Consider the following 23,632-nt stretch of genomic DNA (forward strand, 5'->3'; position numbering starts at 1 on the left):
CATTTAGTGTTAGTAAGCATGGTGCAGGATGACATAGAAGCCTGAGGTTTTTATTCAGGTATTTGAGCTCTAGTGTGTCTTAGACGTCATTTTCTTAAGAATACTATACTTTAGATAATGTCAAAATAGAGAAATATCTATATATTGTAATTTTAATATTAATTAAGATAGTGACCAGTTCAACAAAACTAGGGTTTTCATTAGTCTGTACAGACTCTTGGAGATTATTTTTGTTGTTTTACAAATAAAGGAAAATCATGCTCATATAATTTAATTTAAATAAGTGGAAATCTCTATTTTACAAATTACAAAGCAGATTCTGAAATAACTTAATAATTTAAATAAGTGGAACTCAACCCAAGTCTGTCTCATTTCAGAACTAGTTATCTAAACCATTTTATGATGTTTCCTTAATCTTATTAGGGACTATTAATTCTTTCATATTTGCTTACTATTTTGCTTTCCTCTTATAAGTTATCATGGTTATGTTTTTCTCTTTTATCTTAATGTCATTTATGTGCATTCACATTAACTATTAAAACATTTTTGTCCATTATTTTTAATTTTTATATAACTGATCTTTCCATTTTAAATTTCTTATAGTGCTTCAAATTTTAGCATATTCCTGCAAAGATAAGATACTGTTTTCTGTTTTCTGAGATTTATTAATAATTTTGAGAAATTAAACTCTACTTCCTCTGCAAAGAGTAAGCTGAGAAGGGTCTGTCTCAGTTTTCCATGGGGTTATTTCAGCATCATTTATAAAGTGAAGTTTTCCTCCTTTATTGCCCTTAATGATATTAATATATTTCTTACTTGGAATATTCTTGAACCTTCTACCTACCTCCTTTTCCTGCTCATCCAAATCCTATCTGTTTTTCAAAGTCTATTTCAAACAACAGAGCTTCATAAAATCTTTCCTAACACTTAATTTCTATGCCCTACCCCTAGCAGAGGTTGAACTCTCTCTTCTCATAGTAGCCACAGCACTGTATATAGATGTTTCTCATGAAACATTTTGTTGAACATCTTAGTATGCCACAGTAAGAGTAGATGACTCTAGAGAACACAGTCTTTTTCATCATAGCATCTCCTTATCTGCTTTGGTAGTATATACATAGTATATTCTCCGATAAATATTTGGTGTGGTTCTTTTTAGTATTTATATATTAGGTTATTTATTAAGTATGAAATGTCTGATTTCCTTAAGTACTTAGTTTGACAGTTGATATCTCTGACATTTCACTTTAACACTTCTTATTTTATTTTTATTGTGAAGATACATCCTTATTCTTTCAAACACATGATTTTGGCTATGATTATCTTTCAAATTTTTTTAGAGCAATTTTTGTGAAACCATGGTTAAGTCAAAAATTTGTCTTATTTTCAAATATGAGTTCCGGCATGAAACCATTGCAGTGCAGACAGATCGAAATATCAACAAAGTGTTTGGGAAGGATGTGGCTAATGAACACACAGTATGTTGATGTTAGAGACGTTCCATTCTGGTGATTTTAATCTTGAAAATGTGCCACGTGAGTAACCTGAGACCAATGTAGATAATGATGAGCTGAAAGCTGTAGTAGAAGCGAATCTATCTCAACCTATGCATGAATTTAGCAGCAAGGTTTGATATTCCTATTCCAACAATATTGGACCATTTGAAACAAATGGGCAAGGTAAAGAAGCTGGATAGATGGGTTCTGCATGAATTAAACAAGTGTCAGAAGAAAAAGCATCTGGAAGCTTGCCTTTCTTTGCTGTCACAATATACAGGTGAGCCATTTCTACACGGTATTGTTATATATGATGAAAAACGGAATCTTTTTGATGATTACAAGTGTTTGGCACAATGGTTGGATAAAGATGAAGTGCTGAACAACACAGTCCAAAACTGAATATTCATCACAAAAAGCTAATGGTGTTTGTTTGGTGGTGCAGCACTGCTATTATCCACTACAGCTTCATGAAACCTGGTCAATCGATTACAGCAGATGTCTACTACAACCAGTTAGATGACATGATGAGGACACTTGCGGTTAAGCAGTGGAGGTTGGTCAGTAGAGACAGGCCAGTCCTTTTGCAAGACAACACTTGACCATGTGTCACACAGACAGTCCAGAGGCTGGACTTGGAAACTCTCTGTCATCTACTGTATTCACCAGACCTAGCACCAACTGACTACCACTTCTTCCAGGTTTGGGCCACTTCTTGCAAAGAAAAACGTTCAGTTCTCAACAAGCTATAGAAAATGCCTTTGGTGATTTCATCTCCACTGGCTCTCCAGGCTTCTTCACTGCTGGCATAAACAAACTACCATTGAGATGGCAAAACTGTGTTGATAGTCTAGGCACATACTTTGATTACTTGTACTGCTTCATGTTAGAGATATAATCTAAACTTTTGATTTGAAATCAGACATTTCATATTTAATGACCTAGTACAATTGGAACTATTCTCACTTCACTCTTCTCTTCTTCTAACTATATATCTCTACTAGTTCCACACAATTTTAATTATTAGTGGGAAGTACTGGTCATTATCATCTGTCCTGTTTTTTTGAAAAAATTTTATAGACTTGGCATGTTTCTTTTTTCCTAAATGAATGCACATAGAACACTTTTTCAAGTTCTTAAGTTAAAATTTATTCATATACTTGTTGGAGTTAAGTCACACTATACTTTTATAATACTTGTTTTCTGATCTGAGAAAATGGGCAATAGGCCCATTAATTCATGTGTTCTTTTTTCTGTTTCTGAGATGGTTTTTAAGATGGCTTTGTGTTTGTCAAGGGAGGCTTAAATAAATTGAGTTCAATTAGATTTTATCATATACCCAAATGAAAGAGGAATGAAGTCCAGGTTGTGTAACCAGTTAGGTTTATGTACCATCATTTGAAATACTGCAACATTATAAACATGGTTGACAGAATGTTCTGAAGTCATAACACTTATGTTTTATCTTTTGCTGGCGGCAAAGAAATTTTAACACTTACCTGAAGAACCTCTAGATTTGTAGATTTTAGGAGCCTGGATTATTCAATGTAAATATTAGTTAATGTTTACTATTTATGACCTGGTACTTGATTTCTAAGGATGAATACAATTAAAAAGTGTTTTATTATATATTGATTTATTAAGAATTAGACATTACAATTGAACTTTTCCCCATGGATTTATGCAAGTGGCACTGGTTTTTCTTCTGTGGTTTATAGAAGTGGCCAGCCAAGCCACTTGTTTTGTTTATTTCTGTGTGGTTGTAGTGGGCCTTAGGGAAGGAAGTCTTGTCTTTGGCAGAAAAAGCAAAAAGTGTTTATTCATTCCACTTATAACGTTGATCTAAGAGGAGCTTTTGAGGAAAACCAGAGTACTTAGATTTTGAACATAAATAGGGTCACTCCCATCCATGTCCTAATTGATACAGAAAAGTGAAAGATTAAGGATTAATATAATAGACAATGTGAAGTTCTATAGCAGAAGTTGAAAACTGATGGGTTGTCAACCAAATATAGCCTTCAGAGTATTTCATTTGGCCTACTATTTCTAAAACTTATATTGGATTAGTTGCTAAAATCTAAAATCTGTTTCACATGAATATCTAGTACTGGATCACCTGCATTTTTAGCATGGCATGTTAATAGCAGTGGCACCATTTAGATAAACGTACACGTTTGTTTGCCCTTAACACTTCTATCTATGATGGCTCCAGACAACCCCATGTGCATTTTTAAAGCCCTCGTTCTAGAGCCTCTTGAATACAGAAAGAATAATAGATCTAATAATGCTAATACAGCTGAATCTTCAACTTTGAGTTAATAGGAGATAATAGATGTGAGGATTTTAGGTAGTAAGAGTTTAGGTGGAATATGGGGTATGCAAGAAAGTAGTTGAAGAGGAATCTAAGGTTTTTAACCTGAGCAACTGGAAAGATACAGTTGTCATTAGCTGAGATGGGGAAGGCTGCAGGTAAGTCAGGTTTGTGGTGAGGTGAGTTTAGTTTTGTATATGTTGAATTTAAGGTGTCTGTTAGAACATACCATTGGAAATATTGAGTAGGTAATAGCTGTATGAATGTGGAGTTGGAAAGGAATGTCTAGACTGGGCATATATGAGATGTTATAAAGTCACGAGACAGAATGAGATCACAAAAGGAGTAAGGGACTCAGGACTGAGCTCTGAACATGTCGGCTTTCAGGAGTTTGAGAGAAGAGGAGATTTAAGAAAGGAGATTAAGACGGACCATCCAGTGAGGTAGGGCAAAAAGAAAGGGAGTGTAGTATCCTGGGAGACAAGTGTCTTAACCTAGTTTCACCCTAGAAGCAGAGACTGAGACAGGGGTTTTCTTGCAGGCAATTTATTTGGGGACCTGTTAACATGAAAGAGAAGTTGGAGGATGGGGGCAAGTGAAACAGGAAGGAGGGAAAGTTGATCCAAGGTTGCATTATTGAGCTGGTCACTTCTGTAAGCAACTGGGGCTTGATCCTGAGGAAGCCCTCTGAAAAAACAAGAAGAATATACCTTTGGGTGGGAAGGTGGTATTTATCTACCAGGTGTCATCCCCCATTGATCAAGGGTTGCCCATGATGTTAACAGCTTCAAATTTCCAGGTTTGTATATCTCTCTGAATGGCTGAAGAGTTCCTGTAGGCATCTCTTATTGCAAAGCTGCAGAGCAGAAAGTGAGCCACAGATAGTACAGCCAAAGGGGGAAGTGTCTCTGCTGGAGTGAAAACAAGCCAGAAGAGGTGCCCTCCACAGCTCACCTGCTTATACCCTTCATTAAGTGTTGGCCATTAAGTCCAGCCTACTACAAAACTTTAAGGGTGGTGGCCTTAGTCTCTACAATAGATTTACAACAGGAGAGCTAGTAGAACAATGTTCATAGTTAACAGTCTTCCTCCAGTCATTCTAGATTTTTCCAATCTTCAGCTAGCACTTCAATAAATTGAGGCTTTTTCCTGATAGAGTGATCCAGACATTCTTCGCCATTGGATAGTGTCCTTATTTCTTTATCCTTTTTATGTCATAGTCGGTACAGCCACCTGTTTAGACTTATTACTGAGCATGGCAATACTAGTCAAATCCCCTTGGTTCTTGGTATATTCCCTCCTGTCCCCATAGTGAGCATCAGCTATAGGTCCTCATGGTTATTAGGGTCAGTTTACAACTGACCTCCCCATACCCACTGCCACATGGTAACTGCTTCCTTAGCTTGCTGGTCCAACGTATGGAGTCCAAGATGACCAGGTGATAATTATTGCTCCAGAATGCTGCAGAACCCCCCTTCCTGTGTCTCCTGGCAGAATCCCCTCTCTCCTCCTCCAGAATCAGGATGTCTAATCCAGTGGAGACACAGGATTAGACACATCATTTTTTTTCTTTTAAAATCTGTTGGAGACACAGCCCCACATTTCAGCCTTTGGAAGATAGTATGCTATCCACTCAAGATGTTACCTAGCACTTTTATACATAGAAAGTGTGTGTATGTTAAACCAGGTGTCTTGGGTCAAAGAATAAACAATTAGGGAAAGAAATTTTCACATAAAGGTGACTGGTTCCATTAGTCAAATGTTTCTTCTCATTCTCTATGTGAACTAAGCTAGTTTGTTATGGTGGCTATAGTTGCCCTTAGTTGCAAAGTTATAATATTTTTTATTTTTATTTATAGATTGATTAAGATAGCATCTTGCTCTGTTGCCTGGTGGAGTGGCATCATCATAGCTCACTGCATCCTCAAACTCCTGGGCTCAAGCAATTCTCCGACTCTGTCCCAAGTAGCTGTGACTACAGGCCGTGCCACCACACCCGGCTAATTTTTCTATTTTTTTTATAGAGAAAGGGCTTCCTTAGGCTGGTCTTGGACTCCTGGCCTCAAGGAGTCCTCTCACCTTCGCCTCCCAGAGTGCTAGTATTGCAGGTGTGAGCCACTGTGCTCTGCTGCAAAGGTATAATTCATTCTGAAGATTTTATTTTACCTGAAACTGCTTTAGGCTTAGAAATAAATAGTAAAACAGATCCTAGAGATTCACTTGAGTTTTGCCAAATGTGCCTCTGGCAAATAATAGGTTATTGTTGTGGAATAAAGATTTTAGTACCTAGAGTAAAACCAATTTTTAATACATTAAAACTGAATGAACTTAAACTGTGATAAGAATATGTAAATATGCTTCTTTTGATAATTTTAGACCCTTGTTATAAGAATATAGAGGAAGTACTAATTATCCTTCCCTTCTTATCCCTTGCTTCATAAGCTATGATGACAATTGTATACTTTTCTTGGTATACCTGTTAGTCTTCAAGTGTATTGAAGGTGACATCTAGGTTGTCTTATCATCTATTGATGTTTTCTAGGGCTTACCATGATGCCTCACTTTTAATAGGTCATCTATAAATAGTGGTTGAGTTAATCTAAGGAGATGTGTATTATATATTATATATTTAAAAAGAAATGTATGTGTGCATAAATTTGCATGTGATAGCATTCATGAACTTTGATGTTAACTGTAATAAAATCTTGTTTAAAGTATAATAATGTTTTAGACTTTCTTCCTTTTTTCTTTCTTTAAACAGACAGAAGGACAAAGGACAGAATCACCAGCACTGGCTGAAGGTAAATATGTCTTTGGGGGAAATGGTTATTCAAATATAAATGAAAAGTTGTGATTTAAATAAAAACCTACATTGACTAAATATAATTTAAGGAAAATGTTCTTTACTCAGTATTTAATTACTATAAATGTCTTTAGGACATATCTATTGTTTAGTTTCTGAATTACAATAGTAAATAGTGGGGAAAATGAATTAATTAGAACTTTTTTTTACAGCTTTCTTTCAATAGGAGAGGTATGTTTTTTCTTTGAATTCCTTTTTAAGTTATTTTAGCTATTCACCAATAGAGTTGATCAAGAAAGGTCTCAGCAGCTTAAAATATGGATATGTACATACATATTTTTGCATTGGAAACTAGAAGGGAAGATGCTTTATACATTATTTTAAATAAGAATTCTACCTATTGATTTTGGTTCTTTTATTTAAATCTTAGAAGTAAGAAATACTTTTTCAAAAGTAGTTATTATGAAATGGTCCTGTGTTCTCAAACATTTGTAGTATTGCAATTATTTTAGTTATAACAAGCTAATAAGTATTTGAAAAGGTAACTTTTTTGTAGAAATATCTTGTGTTCTTCAGGTAAAAATGATCAGTTTAAAATCTCTTTCTGTGCTCTTCCTAGTCATAAACAGGGGATATTTACATCTCAAAACTAGCCTGTCATGTTAGTAGAGCTGATATAACAGTTATTACAACAGTCCTTTGGAATTATCATCGCCTCACCTACTTTGTATGTTACGGTGCAGGGGTTCTTGATCAGTTTTTGTGCCAAGGACCTTTTTGATAATCTGGTGAAGCCCATGAATCCCACTTCAGAATATGATTTTAATAATGACTCACGATTTTATGAAGTAAAATACGTAGTATTAAAAAGGGGCTGGGTGTAGTGGCTCAGAGTGCCTGTAATCCCAGTACTTTGGGAAGCTGAGGCCAGATGGTCTCTTGAGGCTAGGAATTTGAGAGTAGTCTGGGCAACATAATGAGACCCCATCTCTAAAAAAATATAACTAAAAAAAGTTAGCGGTCATGGTGATGTATGCCTGTAGTCCCAGCTACTTGGGAGGATCTCTAGAGCTCAGGAGTTCCAGGCTGCAGTGAGCCATGATCACACCACTGCACTCCAGCCTGGGTGACAGAGTCAGTGAGAACCCTGTGTCTTAAAAAAAGGAAATGAGTTATTCTGAAGTACTGTTAAAAATATTAAAAATACAAATTTGTGATAGGGTAATATGTGTGTTTTCACACATTATTATACATGTTTCTCACAGAGAATAAATGTTAGCAAATCTGTTATTTATGGTAATTTTAAATAGTGATAAGTCTGTAACAATTGTAATATAATATGAAAATACCTGTGATTTCTATTAATGACAAATTCATAGGTATTTCTAGTACTATTGTGGTTTGTTGGCTATAATCTTGATTGACAGAACTGCTAATTTTCATGTAGAGGTTAATGAAAAGGTTCCTATTTATATTCACAAATTGATGAATTCTCTGTTGACCCCAGATTAAGAACCTTGGTTAGTGAAAAGTCTGCTAGAATGACCTTTCTTCATCACACTTCAGTGTAGTTTTTTTATGTTCTATATATAACTAATCTTAAAGTAGTTAAATATCCATTCCTTACAAATAGGCTATTAGGCTAGAAGTTTGTGAAATAGCTTAGAAGCTTCTGTTTGCTGGTCAATAATAGCAGAAAATAAATGTTAAGCCAAGGAAGAGTTCCTCTCTTCAAAGAACTCACATTCTACTTAAAGGAATATGAAGTAAATATGTTTTAAAATCAGTATGAGATGCCAAACGTTTTTAACAAGAGAAATGTCATCATTGCCAAAGGAAAGATACAAATAGTAAGTGTTCTGATGCCTGTGTTCTGGATGAACAAAAAAAGGTAAAGACTTGCAGAAAGTCACCAGGTGTTTTCAATTTCCATTAGCAGTATGAACTATACAGTGATAATGTGCCAGCCTAAGCTGGAAAGAGCCTGGAAGGTTGTCACTAAAATTGCAGTGCTTGTCCATCACCTGCTAGTTGACTATAAAATAAAGGGAATGGCAGGTCTGTTGAAGTTTGGTTGATAGCAGAAACAGCATTAACAATCATTTTGAAGGGGGCTTGGTAGGGTATCTGACTTTCATTTTTGTGTTTTTGGTTGTGGGGGTGGTGATACTTGATTCTTTCTCTCAATGTGATCTTGCTCTGATGCCATATTTTGAAAATGTTTTGAAAAGCTTCACCGCCAGGGTCAGTGGATTAAACCTCTTTTTTTTCTTTATTAATATGCTGCTTTGGCGCAAGTCACCAAGTTTATCTAGTCTTGGCTGGGCACGGTGGCTCACACCTGTAATCCTAGCACTCTGGGAGGCCAAGGCAGGCGGATCACTCAAGGTCAGTAGTTTGAGACCAGCCTGAGCAAGAGCGAGACCCTGTCTATACTAAAAATAGAAAGAAATTAACTGGCCAACATATAGAAAAAATTAGTCGGGCATGGTGGGGCATGCCTTGTAGTCCCAGCTACTCGGGAAGCTGAGGGAGGAGGATTGCTTGAGCCCAGGAGTTTGAGGTTGCTGTGAGCTAGGCTGACATCACGGCACTCTAGCCTGGGTAACAGAGTGAGACTCTGTCTCAAAAAAAAGAAAAAAAAAGTTTCTCTAGTCTTAAATTCCTTTTCATAAGATTAGAGAGTTAAGCTACATGATTTCAAGTCATTTTACAAACCCTTTTTTCTGGGCTCGGGTTTCCTATCCTTTCTCATCTCCTTTACTTCCTTCTCTTCTCCTTTCTCCCTCCCAGCAACTTTATTTTTTTTTTTTTTTTTGAGACAGAGTCTCGCTTTGTTGCCTAGGCTAGAGTGAGTGCCGTGGCGTCAGCCTAGCTCACAGCAACCTCAAACTCCTGGGCTCAAGCAATCCTTCTGCCTCAGCCTCCCAAGTAGCTGGGACTACAGGCATGAGCCACCATGCCCGGCTAATTTTTTCTATATATATTAGTTGGCCAATTAGTTTCTTTCTATTTATAGTAGAGACGGGGTCTCGCTCTTGCTTAGGCTGGTTTCGAACTCCCGACCTCGAGCAATCCGCCCGCCTCGGCCTCCCAGAGAGCTAGGATTACAGGCGTGAGCCACTGCGCCCGGCCCCCAGCAACTTTAGATGTATGGTAATGAAAGTTGTCAGAATCAAAATGGAGTCACTAATGTTAAGAAAGCCCTGCCACATAGAGCCAGGAAAGGCCCTGAAGAGAGGGTTCTCATGCTTGTAAAGCTGATAAAGAAAAAGACTCTAGGCTGGGCATGGTGGCTCACGCCTGTAATCTTAGCATTCTGGGAGGCCGAGGTGTGCGGGTCGTTTGAGCTCAGGAGTTCTAGACCAGCCTGAGCAAGAACAAGACCCCGTCTCTACTAAAAATAGAAAGAAATTAATTGGGCAACTAAACATACATAGAAAAATAATTAGCTGGGCATGGTGGCGCATGCTTAAAGTCCCAGCTACTCAGGAGGCTGAGGCAGGAGGATCGCTTGAGCCCTGGAGTTTGAGGTTGCTGTGAGCTAGGCTGACCCCACGGCACTCTAACCCGGGCAACAGTTGAGACTCTGTTTCAAAAGAAAAAGAAAAAGACTGTATAAAAACTACAACCTTGAACAAAGACTATTGCAACCTTACACAAAAAATACTTCTGCAAGGACATCTACCCAGCAGCTGTCTATCCAACCTCACACTGATGTCACCCTTGTTATTGATCTTTGTGGCCAAGGATAATGATTTGAAAACAATTATGTAATCCTTCTGATTTTTTTCCTTTAAAAATTTTTGTCTTCCTTTACCTCCCTGAATACACACACATAGTTTACTATGTCATGTATATTTGCATTGCAGTTCTTTATTCCTAAATAAACATCTTTTCCTTTAGAGAACCTTCTCTGTTTGTTATTTAGGTTGACAGTAAAAATATTCAAAGTGGTTTAGTGATTTGAACTTTACCTTATATAAATATTTGCCTCATATGCTATGTAAAAGTATCAAAGTTGTAGTAATTAGATTGGTGCACTTAGTTCAAAAAAGTTGATATGTACACATACTGCATTTGGTCTTTATAAAGGTTTCAGAAATTCATTTAAAATTAACATATTCCACAATACTAAGAAAACAATAGGTTAGTTCGTATTCTTTATAAATCATCTCTTTAAAAAAATTAGCTTTTACAATGTCATTTATTTGGAGTGTAATGAGTGACCTCTGCTGGAGTCTGTTGAGCATAAGAGATACTAATTTAGGCGGGGCGCGGTGGCTCACGCCTGTAATCCTAGCTCTGGGAGGCCGAGGCGGGTGGATTGCTCAAGGTCAGGAGTTCAAAACCAGCCTGAGCAAGAGTGAGACCCCGTCTCTACTATAAATAGAAAGAAATTAATTGGCCAACTGATATATATATAAAAAATTAGCCGGGCATGGTGGCGCATGCCTGTAGTCCCAGCTACTCGGGAGGCTGAGGCAGAAGAATCGCTCGACCCCAGGAGTTTGAGGTTGCTGTGAGCTAGGCTGACACCACGGCACTCACTCTAGCCTGGACAACAAAGCGAGACTCTGTCTCAAAAAAAAAAAAAAAAAAAAAAGAGAGATACTAATTTATACATGTAGAAAATTATTCAAGCATATATCTTATTAAAATTTATATCACCAAGAAGAGAAAGATATTTTTTATTTTTGTATTCTGTTTGGTTATGATAAGCCTGAAAGACCTATATTTAAGGGAATAATTTTAATTTAAGTTCATTTAAATGAAGTTCAAGAACAAGAGAAAGTTCAAGAACAAGAGAAACATTTGCACCCTTTTATAATTTCATTGTATTAAATTCCTTTGTGTGCATAGCTCAAACAGAAAGATCTGACAAACTATAGAGAACTTTTTAAGAACATTTCTTAGTTAGCATTTGTCTTTTTTACCTAATCATACTTTTTTCTTAAAAAATTTTTTTCCCCTGATTGAGCAGTTTTAGTACTAGTATTAAATGTCTTTCAAGAACACTTGGACTTTTTCTTAATTCTTCTTGGATGAATTGCATGTGCCATAGTATGTTAGACACAGTAAGATTTCATTTACTGACTTAACATTCATTTAGTACTTACAGCATGCAAGGGGGATCCTTTGGATACAAAAGTTAAGATCACACTCAGAGAAAAATGGTCCCAATGCCCTTAGTTCCTTTAGCCTGTAATGTTTAAGAAGGTCCTTGTTTTAAGTAGTTCCTAAAAAACCACTTCTAAACTTTTTTCACTTTTAGAAGCTAAATTGTTATAATTAGTAGACAGGAGATGACTTGTATGTAATATTTTTTGCATATGTGAGTATATATAGTCTGATGGGTAACTTTCTTTTGACCTCATTTTACTATATTTTAAGATACTTCAAATGTTTAATGGTTTTTCAAGTCAGACAGGGATTGATTTGTTTCATTTGGTTCCAAGAGGCCAATGAGAATTGAGAACAATGAGGAGAAATTAACAAGTGTGTGAATTACAGTTTAATACAAGGATTATGTGGTTCTTGAGGGCAGAATTCATGTCTTAATTTTGGATCATTCAATCATTAGCTGAAGTTCCTTTTTTAAAAAAATTGACAGAAGTCTAAAATTGAAACCATGTGGAGTAATGTTTAAGCAGAGGCTAGATGGCTGCCTGGCGTGGATGTTGTAGAATCAGTTTATGTAATGCTAAGGTTAAATGGCTAAGCTTGACTCTTCCATTTTAGCATGGATGGTCCCTTCCTTGTCTAAGAGTCTCTTATTAATTAGTGATTGGAAATAAAGCCATTCTGCCTGATGTCTTTCCTTACCAGGGACTATTAATGTTGAATAGAGCCCCTAGTATACCCCAGAAATTAAGGGATGCTTCACTTCAGAGAATACTTTATCTTTTAACTCAAATTATGAGAGAAAGAAAGTAGAAGAATGAATTTTAAGAACCTTTTATGGATTTCAGTCATAGTGATTTAACTAGGAATGCTACTTTATTTCCATATGCCAAGTTCTGGCAGATTTCCTCTCAGTTGGGGCCTCCTGCTTCCCCTACTCCCTCCTTTTCCTATGAAATCTTTGAGGGAAGAAAGAATGATGGACGGTACATATTTTATCTTTTAACTACCAAAATGCCTCCTTACCTGGGAGTGAGGCCTTGAGTTCCTTGCTCTTTTGCTACTGTTCGGTGACTGGAAGAGGCATCTCAGAGACTCTCACTCTTCAGGGCTGGCATTTTCATGTGTAGTGGATGAGAATATCTTTGTAGCCCTTAGTTACTCTCGGACTCTTTTTTTTTTTTTTTTTTTGAGACAGAGTCTCACTTCTGTTGCCCGGGCTAGAGTGCCGTGGCGTCAGCCTAGCTCACAGCAACCTCAAACTCCTGGGCTCAAGCAATCCTCCTGCCTCAGCCTCCCGAGTAACTGTGACTATAGGCATGCACCACCATGCCTGACTAATTTTTTCTATATATTTTTTAGTTGGCCAATTAATTTCTTTCTATTTTTAGTAGAGACGGGGTCTCGCTCTTGTTCAGGCTGGTCTCGAACTCCTGACCTTGAGCTATCCACCCGTGTTGGGCCTCCCAGAGTGCTAGGATTACAGACGTGAGCCACCACGTCCGGCCCCTTAGTTATTCTCTATGTAAAAAAAAGAAAAAGAAAAAAGTGCTATTTCTGAGGATGACTTTTGGTCTTCAAATCAAGGTTTTAAGGATTTGGGGTCTTAATGTCGTAATGTATAAGAATATGAGAAAGAACACTGAAGATTAGATTAGTTCATTTGTAGTAAAGAATATTATGGGAACATATCATTGCTGTCTAGGCCAGCTTTAATGTGTTAGCAATAAACCTTTGTCTGCTAATCTTACCCTTGATTTTCTTAACCTCTGTGAAGCTTGTACTTGAATTATCCCTTGGTAGGTAACACATTTTGTAAGTTTATTTCCTAATATAAAAAGTTGCACTTTGTTTCATTTGACCTAAAGCTCCTCCTTTGATGGGATGCCCTCAGTTTAGATATTCTCTTTTTTGATAAATAAGTGTTTTAACTTGAATTGTTCATTCATTCATTAATTTGACAAATGTTTACTGGCTGTGGGGCAGAGTGTCTGTTAGAGGCTAGAGTTTCAAAGATGAAAATGGTGTAAACTTCTTAAGTGTTTGAATGAACTTTCCTATAAAACTCATCGAGGAATTGACATGTTCTATAGTTTATAAACTGTCCCAAATAAGAGAAAGAGCCTATATGGAAAATAAGCTTTATAGCAAAACCAGGCAAGAATAGAGAGAAAAATTATAGGTTAATCTTATTTATAAAATAATCCAAGGTGAAATATTAGCAAACCAAATCTAGGAATACATGGTCTTTTTTTTTAATATGACCAAATAAACTTGATCCCAGGAATGCAAGAATGGGAGAATTAGCAGGAGAACATGAATTCATTTAATCTACTCTATTCATAGATTAAATGACACAATGACTGATACTAGGAAGAAGGCAGTTCTGCCTCAGAATGATGTATATATTTTATGTAAAATCAAATCAAAGTTAAATCAGGATATTTTTGTAGAATTTGAAAGTCACATGAATGAATAAAAGGCCAAGAATAGCTAAGGCAAGTTTGAAGATTATTACTAAGGCAATAAGCACAGACCATAAAGAAATGATGAAGAATTGGACTTTTATGACACATGACACCATAAAGTTAAGACAGAGAGTAGGAGAAAATATTTGCCTTGTATATAAGCATCAGAAGATTAATATCCAAAATTTTATAAAAAATTCCCTTCCTCCCTGCCTCCCTCTGGGTCTCAATCTGTTGCCCGGGCTGGAGTGCAGTGCCCAGTCATAGCTCACTGCTGCCTTGAACTCCTAGGATCAGGCAATCCTCCAACCTCAGCCTCCTGAGTAGCTGGGACTATAGGTGAGTGCCACCATACCTGGCTGATTTTTTTTTTTTTAATAAAGAAGGGATCTTGCTATGTTGCCCAGGCTGTTCTGAAACTCCTAACCTCAAGCAATTCTCCTGCCTTGGCCTCTCATTGCTGGGATTATAAGAATGAGCCATCATGTCCAGCAAGTATCCAGAATCCCTATTTAGAGTTCCTAAAACTCAGTAGGAACAAAAAAGGGGGTTGGTATTATATCAGTCAAAGTCAAGTTAGGGAAACATACCACCTTGGGTATTTCAAACAATTTAATATAAAGGATTGGTTATAAAGGTATTAGAAAGGCCAGAAGAGCAAAAGGAAGAGGGGGTGGAACAAGAGTAGCAAAAAATAAGAAGTGGTAATGCTGCTGCTGCTGCTGCTGCTGCTGCTGCTGCTCCCAAAGATAACTTGCTACCACCACGGGGTTGTAACCCACAGGCTGCACCTGCCTCTAATTTTAGGGTATTGGTTACTGGGCTCACCCTATTCACACCACTGCCACAGCATCTGTTAGCCTGTCCTGATCAGAAGCATCTCTCATCCTCCTGCCTTCTTCTCACCCTCCAGCATCTCCTATTCACATAATTTAACAGGATCCCAGCTAGCAAGGATTTCTGGGAAATGTTTACAGATTCTCAGCTCCTGCAATACAAAGTAGTGGCAGTACAGTCCTAGTTCTCAGCCCCAGCAATACAGGAAGGTAGGTTTAGGCCTGAGAGATAGTAGAGAAGTAAGTGGCATAGGAGGTAAAGGAAATAAATATACATTCCTCATATGGCTTGTAAACATACAAAGGGGTATACATTTTTACTGGTAATTAAGAAAATACAAAATGAAAGAGTTCACAATCTGAAAGTTAAATTTGAGGTTTTGGAGAATGGGAAAGAGGAAATCTTTTACCAGGGAACATTGAATTGATAGCAGTGTAATACTTTAGAGAGCAATTTAGCACCACCTAGTAAAGCTACAATTGCCTTTTTGTTTCTGTATAGCTATCCTGTAGAAACTCTTGTATGTGGGCATAAGTATATGTAGTATGTGTATAAATGTGTAAAGTACAATTTGTTAATAGTAAAAAATGTAAAACTTATTGTCCATCAGTAGAGGAATAAATGAATAAATTGGTTTATTTCAATAATGAAATAGTGTATAATAGCTAAAATGAATGAACATGGATAATTCTCAAAAATTCAGTGAGAAAAGCCAGTTTTCAAAGAATTTGCATAGTTTATCATTTATGCAAATTGAAAAGCAGAACAATACTATGTTGTTTGTGAACATACATCTTTGTAGTAAAAATTTTAAAATATGTTTGGAAAGGAAGTATGATTTTAAGATATTGATTACCTTAAGAGAAGGACAAAGTAGAGTGAAGGGGAAGAAAACTGGTTGGGAGAGGTTGAGAGGTTAACTGCACAAAAAAAGGGAGAATGGCCATCTGAGGCAAATGTGACCAAAGTGTAATAGCTTTAATCTGGGTGATTGAGATGTGAATATTATTATTTTTTCTGTGCTTTTCCTTATGTTGGCATTATTACAAGAAATAATGAAAAAAAATAGCAAACAGGACAGAATTAAGAATCAGCTCCTCTGGGAAGCCTTATTTACCTTACCAAGGTTGGATTAGGTGTTCCTTTTTCTATGTGTTCCTTTGCTTGTCTCTATATTGGAAGCATGACCACACTATCTTGTCTGGTTTCTCCCACTTGTCTTTGAATTCCTCAGTGCCAGATATTCAGTATCTATCACAGTGAATGGCAGACAGGTGCTAAATTAAAGTTGTTTGATTTAAAACAACTACCACTGCCAGGTAAACACTAGATACAGAAGTATTTGAGGTTTTATATAATGATAAAATATTTTAAATTAATCATCTATGTATTATAGAATGTATATTGGAAAAAGTTCAGGTACCTGCATTCCAATCTAGGCTTTTTTGTGGGCATCTTTGAATGAGTCACATGTGCTCTGTGAGTATCAGTGACTTTATATTTTTAAATATTTTAAATTGTTGATTCATACAAAAGAATGTATATACATTATTTGTAAATTATAAAGCCTAAAGATAGGGCTGGGCGCGGTGGCTCAGGCCTGTAATCCTAGCACTCTGGGAGACTGAGGTGGGAGGATCGCTTGAGGTCAGGAGTTCAAGACCAGTCTGAGCAAGAGCTAGACCCCGTTTTTTTCTACTAAAAACAGAAAAAATTAGCTGGGCATGGTGGTATGGGCCTGTAGTCCCAGCTATTTAGGAGGAGCCCAGGAGCTTGAGGTTGCTGCGAGCTAGGCTGTCGCCATGGCACTCTAGCACAGGCAACAGAGCAAGACTCTGTCTCAAAAGAGAAAAGCCTAAAAATAAAAGACTCCATGAATCCACCACTAACTAAGGATCTAGAATAATATCAGATCTTTGAAGTTGCCCAATCCTATGATTGTCTCCCCTCAGAAATAACCAGTATCTTTAATATGCCATTTAGTTTAATGGTATGATATACCTATTTATGCTCTAAAAATAGAGTTTTCTGATTTAATTTTTTTTATTCAGCACTTTGGTTTTCCTATTCATCTGTGTTGTATGTAGTTAATTGTACAGTATTATAGTTTATTGGGTGAATATACATGTGAACTTTATAAGGAATGGCAGACTAATTTCCCAAAGTGGTCTTACCAGTTTACACTTCCACCAGCAGCATACTCATTGCTCTTGCCTCTTATGTCAGTCACAGGGGTGGAAACCTGTGGCCTTTTGATTTCAAGATTGTTCTTTTTTAAGCACCAAAGGAGGCATCTTTCTCTGCTGCACCCCTTTTAATAAAAGGATTTGTTCTGTAAAATTTGGATTAGTCAAAAGGCTATATACTCAAGGATCCAGAAGGTCACTTGTGGCCTCAGAGCCATAGGTTCCACTCTAGTATAATTTTGAAATATGTAATGGAATGAAACTTTTAAAATACTGTATTTCCAGAATTAATCATTATTAAAACTGTTGGCATACATTTATTTTGCAGTGTGTTATATAAAGAAAGCCATAATTCAAAGCAGAATGCTACTCCCCAAAAAAAAGTATAACAACTTTGATAATTAAATGTGACGGCGGACTTGTGGGTCAGGGCTTTTCTTTTGAGTTGTTGACATGAAATAAAATTTATTATTAATTTGTATTCATGGATCTCAAAATAGTGTTAAGTTTAAGAAAATGAATTTAGAATATTATTTTTGTCTAATGATAACATTTTTTCAGGAGAAACTTTCACAATTCCTTATAAAGTAGATAATTACACATTCCATTCTAGATACTCATATTAGTTACCTTGGGACTTTGTACTAGTCCTTCTTATACCCTTTGTACCTAATGCAAGCCATTATAGTAGGAAGCGTTTCTTTATTTTCATGTTCTAAATTTGAAGCTCTGACATTAATTTGCATTGGTGGTTTAACTTTTAATTGCTGGAGGCATGGAAGAGTACCAGTAATATTTGAATCAGTCACAAAGATGCCATGACAGTCTGATGTAATACTATTTTATCACATAAAATATATAAAGGGCAGTGTTGGTCTCCTAATTTATTATAGTCATTGCCCATGGCCCAATACCCTATTGAGTTTTAAATTTAAAATAGCTGAAATAAAATTTTTCATTTTAAAGTACAAAGTCTAAGTGTATCCACTAGATGTCAGCGTTAGGAAAGATGCAGTGGAACATACATAGGCTCTATGGCAGCTTTAGCCTTATGAAATTTATTTCTTGAATAATAAGACTTGAAAGTTGAAATTACTCTTTAATTCATGGACTGCAGAATAGGTAAGAAACACATGAAAACAATGTTAATTTCCTTGTATATCTCCATCAGAGTTCTTGGGTGATTAGGTGTACTATCAATGAGCAGTAATATTTTGAAAGGATTCTTTTTTCTGATCACTATGTGTCAACAGTGACATAACTAAAATATTACTAAAATATTCAGTAAACCGTGCTATACACAGATGTGCTGTCATCTAGGCTTTGTTGTTTTAGCATAATTCTTTAAGGGCCCTAGGATTTTTGAAATGATAAATGAGCTTTGGCTGCCACTTAAAGCCACCAGCTGCATGAGCTGCCAATAAGAGAGTAAACTTGTCCTTTGAAGCTTGAAACCAGCCATTGACTTCTCCTTTCTAGCTATGAAAGTCCTAAAAGGCATCTTCTTCCATTATAAGGTTATTTTGTCTGCATTGAAAATCTCTTTTTTAGTGTAGCTATCTTCATCAGTGGTCTTAGCTGGGTTTTTTGGATAACTTACTGCTTCACCTTGCAATTTGATATTACAGAGATGGATTCTGTCTTTAAACCCCATGAACCAACCTCTGCCAACTTTGTTCTGCAGCTTTCTCACCTCTCTCAGCCTTCATAGAATTGAAAAGAGTTAGGGCCTTGCCCTGGATTAGACTTTTAGGGGAATGTTATGGGTGGTTTGATCTTCTGTTCAGAGCACGAAAGCTTTCTCCATATCAGCGATGAGGCTATTTTGCTTTCTTATCATTCCTATGTTCATTAGAGTAGCACTTTTAATTTCCTTTGAGAACTTTTCCTTTGCATTTATTAATACAACTTGGCTAACTGGTGCAAGAGGTGTAGCTTTCTGCCTCTCATGGCTTTCCACATGCCTTCCCACATGCCTTCCTCACTAAGCTTAATAGTTTCTAGCTTTTGAAGTAAAGTGAAAGACTTGTGACTCTTCCTTTCACTTGGACACTTAGAGGTCATTGTAAGATTATAATGGGCCTAATTTTAATATTGTTTCTCAGAATAGGGAAGCCTGAGGAGAGCGAGCAAGATATGGGAACGTATGGTCAGTGGACCAGTTGGAACACACATTTATCTATTAAGTTCTCTGTCTTTTGTGGGTGCTGTTCATGGTGTCCCAAAACAATTACAATATTGCAAGGATTAACCAAAATGTGACCCAGAGATATGAAGTGATTACGTGCTGTTGGAAAAATAGCCCAAATAAACTTGGGAGACCTAGGGTTGCCACAAACCTTCAATTTGTTTATTTAAAAAAAAAAAAAAATCTGTGAAGCTGAGTGAAGCTCAGTGCAATAAAACAAGTATGCCTGTAATGTTCTTCCTAAGTTATCTTAGCAAACTTGACTTTCTTGATAGGCATACATATTATCTGCCAATCTATTTTCCTGATATTTAACATACCAAAAGTTCTTAATAGTTGTGCTTAAAACTGTTGTGTATGTATTAAGTATAGCTTTTACAGAGAAAGAACAAGAGAAAACTTCATTAATTTGGCTGGGAAGTTAGTTTTTTCTGAATGCTCCGATTCAGATTTTTTTTTGTTTTCAACTAAGGAGATTTTTCTTTTTTTTTTTTTTTTTTTTTTTTTTTTTTTTTCTTTTTTTTTTTTTTTTTTTTTTCATGAAGGGAATTAAGACTGGAGCTAAGGAGATTTTTCAATTGTCAGTATTTATTTTGAACCTCCCCCTTTGGAACTCTCCTATAACTTTAAAGACAAATTTTTTTTTTCTCTGCATTTTTTAACCATATTTGCACACTGTATATTTTTAATCGTGAGTTTATTCAGCAAATATTTAGGACTACCATCCTTATGCCAGGCATTATTCTAGGTGCTGTGGATAGAGTAGTTTACAGGAGCAAAACTCCTGCCGTCTCTAAGTTCACTATACAGTGGAAGATAGAGTAGATGGATAATCCAAGGAAGCATGTTAGGTGGTGATAAACATCAATTTGGGAAGTGGGTTATAGATGGCTTATTCAAGGAAGCCCTCTCTAAGAGGTCTTACTGAGCAGTGACCTCAGGGACATGCAGTAGCTTGGCATTTGAAGGTCTCTGGAAAGAGCATTCCAGGACGGGGTAAAGCAGATACAAAGCTTCCAAGGAGAGGGAAATCTTGCTGCATTAGAGAAACTGCAAGCAGGCTGTTATAGGTAGACAGATGTGAGTGCAGTGGAGAGGGAGGGGAGATGAGGCCAGAGTGCACTAGGGACAGATAATGTAGAGTTTTGTAAGACCTGGTAAAGGGTTTGGCTTTTTATTCTGAGTGTGATGGTAAGTCATTGCATGGTTTTGTGCAGGGAAAGGAGGTGGTCTGATTTATATTTTTAAAAGATTGCTTTACTTCTTATAAAAAGATATTGTAGAAGGAGGCCAGGGTAGAACCAAGGAGACCAGTTAGAAGCTCTTGAAGGAACTTTGGCAAGAAGTGAGGGTGGCAAGGACCACAGTAGTTTGGCGGTAGAGAAAGTGAGATGTGCTACCCTTGAAGCTAATGAGAAAAGTGTGTGGAGAAGGAAGGACAAGAGAGTGTCAGTTCTCTCAGATGCTCCTGTCAGGTGAAGTAAGGTTTGAGGGCTTGAGTATTGACACTGGGATTAGCAGCATAGAGGTTACTTGGTGGCCATGCCATAGCAATTTTGGTAATTGGGGATGGGAGCAAAAGCTAGGTTGGAATGAGTTTAATGGAGATTGAAAGGAGAGGAATAAAAGATGCTGAATGTTGATGATTCTTTTAAAGTAATTTTGCTACAAAGAGAATCAAGGAATTGATTGGGAACTGGTGAGTGAAATAGAATTAAGGTACATTTTTGTTGTGTTTTAAGATGGGAGAATTAAATGCATGCATGTATGTATGCCAAAGGGAAGAGTACTGAAAAACAAAAGAACATGAGGTAGGAGGGAAACTCATGAGAATGTATTGTCCAAAATGTCAAATGAAGAAAGTATTTTCAGGAAGGAGTGAGCGATAAACTGGGTCAAAAGCTGCTGAGTACAGTTAAATTAGTGTGAGAATTGTCCTTTATATTTAGCCAGATGCAAGTTTTGGTGACTTTGACAGGGACAGCTTCATTGTACTCGTGAGTGTAAAAGCCAGATTAGAATAAGTTGAAATAATGAGAATGGGTAAAGTGGAAAGAAATAGCTAGATAGCTCATTTGACAAATGGCACTAATAATGAAGACAGAAAAGACGGTGTTGTAATGGAGGGGAGTGAAGTCCTTGAGCAGACGCAGGTAAGTAGGAGAACCAGGGCCCCAAAGGAGAGGTTGTTCTTCAGGCACAGGTGCAGAAGTTAGAATGTGATTTTACTGATGAAGAAAGCATGTGGAAAAGAAGTAGTAGATGTTTCGGTTTTGTGTGTGAAAAATGTAGTGAGGTCATTTCTTGCAAGTGAGGATGGAGGAGGGGTTGTTGGAGTTTGAGGAGAGTTTTAAAAACCGTGTGAATGGTCACCTGGGAAAGTAGGAGAGTAGATTGATTAAGGATATGTAGTAGACTTGCCAGGCAAAACTGAGGATGCACTTTATGGTTGTGATCATATGTTGAAAGCAGCAGCTCTCAACCAGGCACTTTTTTGCCTTCTGGGGTACATTTGGCAATGTCTGGAGACATTGTTGGTTGGCACAATTGGGGGCAGCGGTAATAGGAAGTATTTAGTGGGTAAAGGTCCCAAATACTGCTAAATACCCTATAAGACACAGGACAGCCCCAAAGCATGGAATTGCTTGGCTCAAACATTAGTAGTGCCCAGTTTGAGAAACCCTGCTTTAAAGTGATGATGATCAGTGTGTTCATGAGCTTTCCTTCCTTCCCACTCCTTCTCACTCCCCAGCCACAAATATTTATTGTTAATAAGTTTATTAGCTGGATGTGAGGACAGCTGACACCAAACAAATACAGTCATTCAGATTGTGATAGGTGTGCTGCAGGAATAAGTTGCATGAAGAAGTAGAAGATAATGGGCAGCTGGTGCAGTTCCTTTTCAGAAGGTTGGCAGAGAACAGCCTCTCTAAAGACGTACTGTTTGAGATGAGATCTGAAGGATGAAGAGAAGCCAGCCAAGAGGAGACAGCATTAGAAAGTCCTTTGAGTGTAAAAGAATAAATGAAGTAACAGCATCTTGAAGGAAGTTCCTACAAAGGTAGAAGAAATAGTATGGTAACTATAGCATATAGTTCTGTTTCTGTTGGCTTGTTATTTTATAAGGAAACTTCAAATGTTTTATGGGAAAATGGTCTAATGTATTTAGACCAAACAAAAGTGCCTTTTGTTTTCTTAAACATATATTCCACAGGCTGCTGGCCAGGAAGGGTGTGTTCTTTTCTAGATAAGTTGTCAACATTGAAACAAATGTTTAACATAAGGGCTCACAGTCACAAAATTGTACCAGCAATGTTACAAACTCTTGAAGTAAAATAAACTATGTCTGGTTTCTGTGTATTAAATTTATATTAAATTTCTTTTTAGATTATTTAGTAAATATTTTTAGTATTTAGTTTAAATCCAAGGATTACAATAAAAAATAATTTAAAAGAGAATTCCTTAGCTTTTTTGTCCTAAATTCAGATAGTAAGACTTAGTTTATTATTATTGTAAATGATAATATTAATTCCTTACTTGAAAACAGTGCCTCCAAAATATACCAGTAGTATTTGAGGTCAAGTTTTATATAATTTGTTTAAAAATCTTATACCTTTTGGTATCTTTCTTATCAAATGTATTTATTTATCTGAAACTTAGAAACCTTATTAGATTCTTTTAGATGCAAGTAGCAGAAATCCAACTCATAGCTAATAAGGTTATTATTTAAAAGAAACTAGGGTGTCTTAAAAGCAGAGGAAAAGCAAGCAACTGAACTGAAGGAAATGGCAGCTGGAGCTTGTGAATAAATGGAAATTAATGACTCCAGAACACTTTCTGGAACTCCCCACTGCATGTTGGCTTCATTCTCTTGTGACAGACTGCTGTCCTCTGTTGCAGGAGGTATGGCTGCCACATATTCCCATGCCTCATGTTCCACAGGTCCTGCTACTGGGAACAGATGATGTAGTTTAGTCAGGTTGCTCTAACAACTGCAGCAGTCATAGCAGCAAATGAGCTGCCAGGCATAGAGCTAAATGTTCTGCTTGTATTAACCCACGCAATTATGTTAGGAACTCTCTGCACTGGATATTTTTATTATACACCTTTGAAAGATAAGAAAACTGAGGTGTGGAGAAGTTAGGAAACAACTAAAGTTACAAGGCTTTGAAGTGGCAGAGCTGGATTTTGAACCCAAACAGTCTGGTATCTACCTGAG

The 23,632-nt window shown here is 36.8% G+C and overlaps 1 protein-coding gene across 6 annotated transcripts in view; it reads left to right on the plus strand.

The window, feature by feature from the left end:
- CYRIB (CYFIP related Rac1 interactor B) overlaps positions 1 to 23,632 on the plus strand; it is a 148,345-nt gene that overhangs the window by 88,947 nt on the left and 35,766 nt on the right. For 4 of the 6 annotated variants that reach the window (XM_076005023.1, XM_076005028.1, XM_076005024.1 and 1 more), the window contains one exon: positions 6,569 to 6,608. Coding sequence is in view for 1 of the 6 variants with exons in the window: in XM_076005022.1 (XP_075861137.1) it covers positions 6,569 to 6,608 (40 nt within the window). In the remaining 5 variants the exon portion in view is untranslated. Of the gene's footprint in view, positions 1 to 6,568; positions 6,609 to 6,822; positions 6,842 to 23,632 lie in introns of all 6 variants that reach the window. The other 2 variants (XM_076005025.1, XM_076005026.1) reach the window with 1 other exon arrangement.

The sequence above is a fragment of the Microcebus murinus genome, chromosome 7 (genome assembly GCF_040939455.1).
Source record: "Microcebus murinus isolate Inina chromosome 7, M.murinus_Inina_mat1.0, whole genome shotgun sequence".
NCBI lineage: Eukaryota > Metazoa > Chordata > Mammalia > Primates > Cheirogaleidae > Microcebus > Microcebus murinus.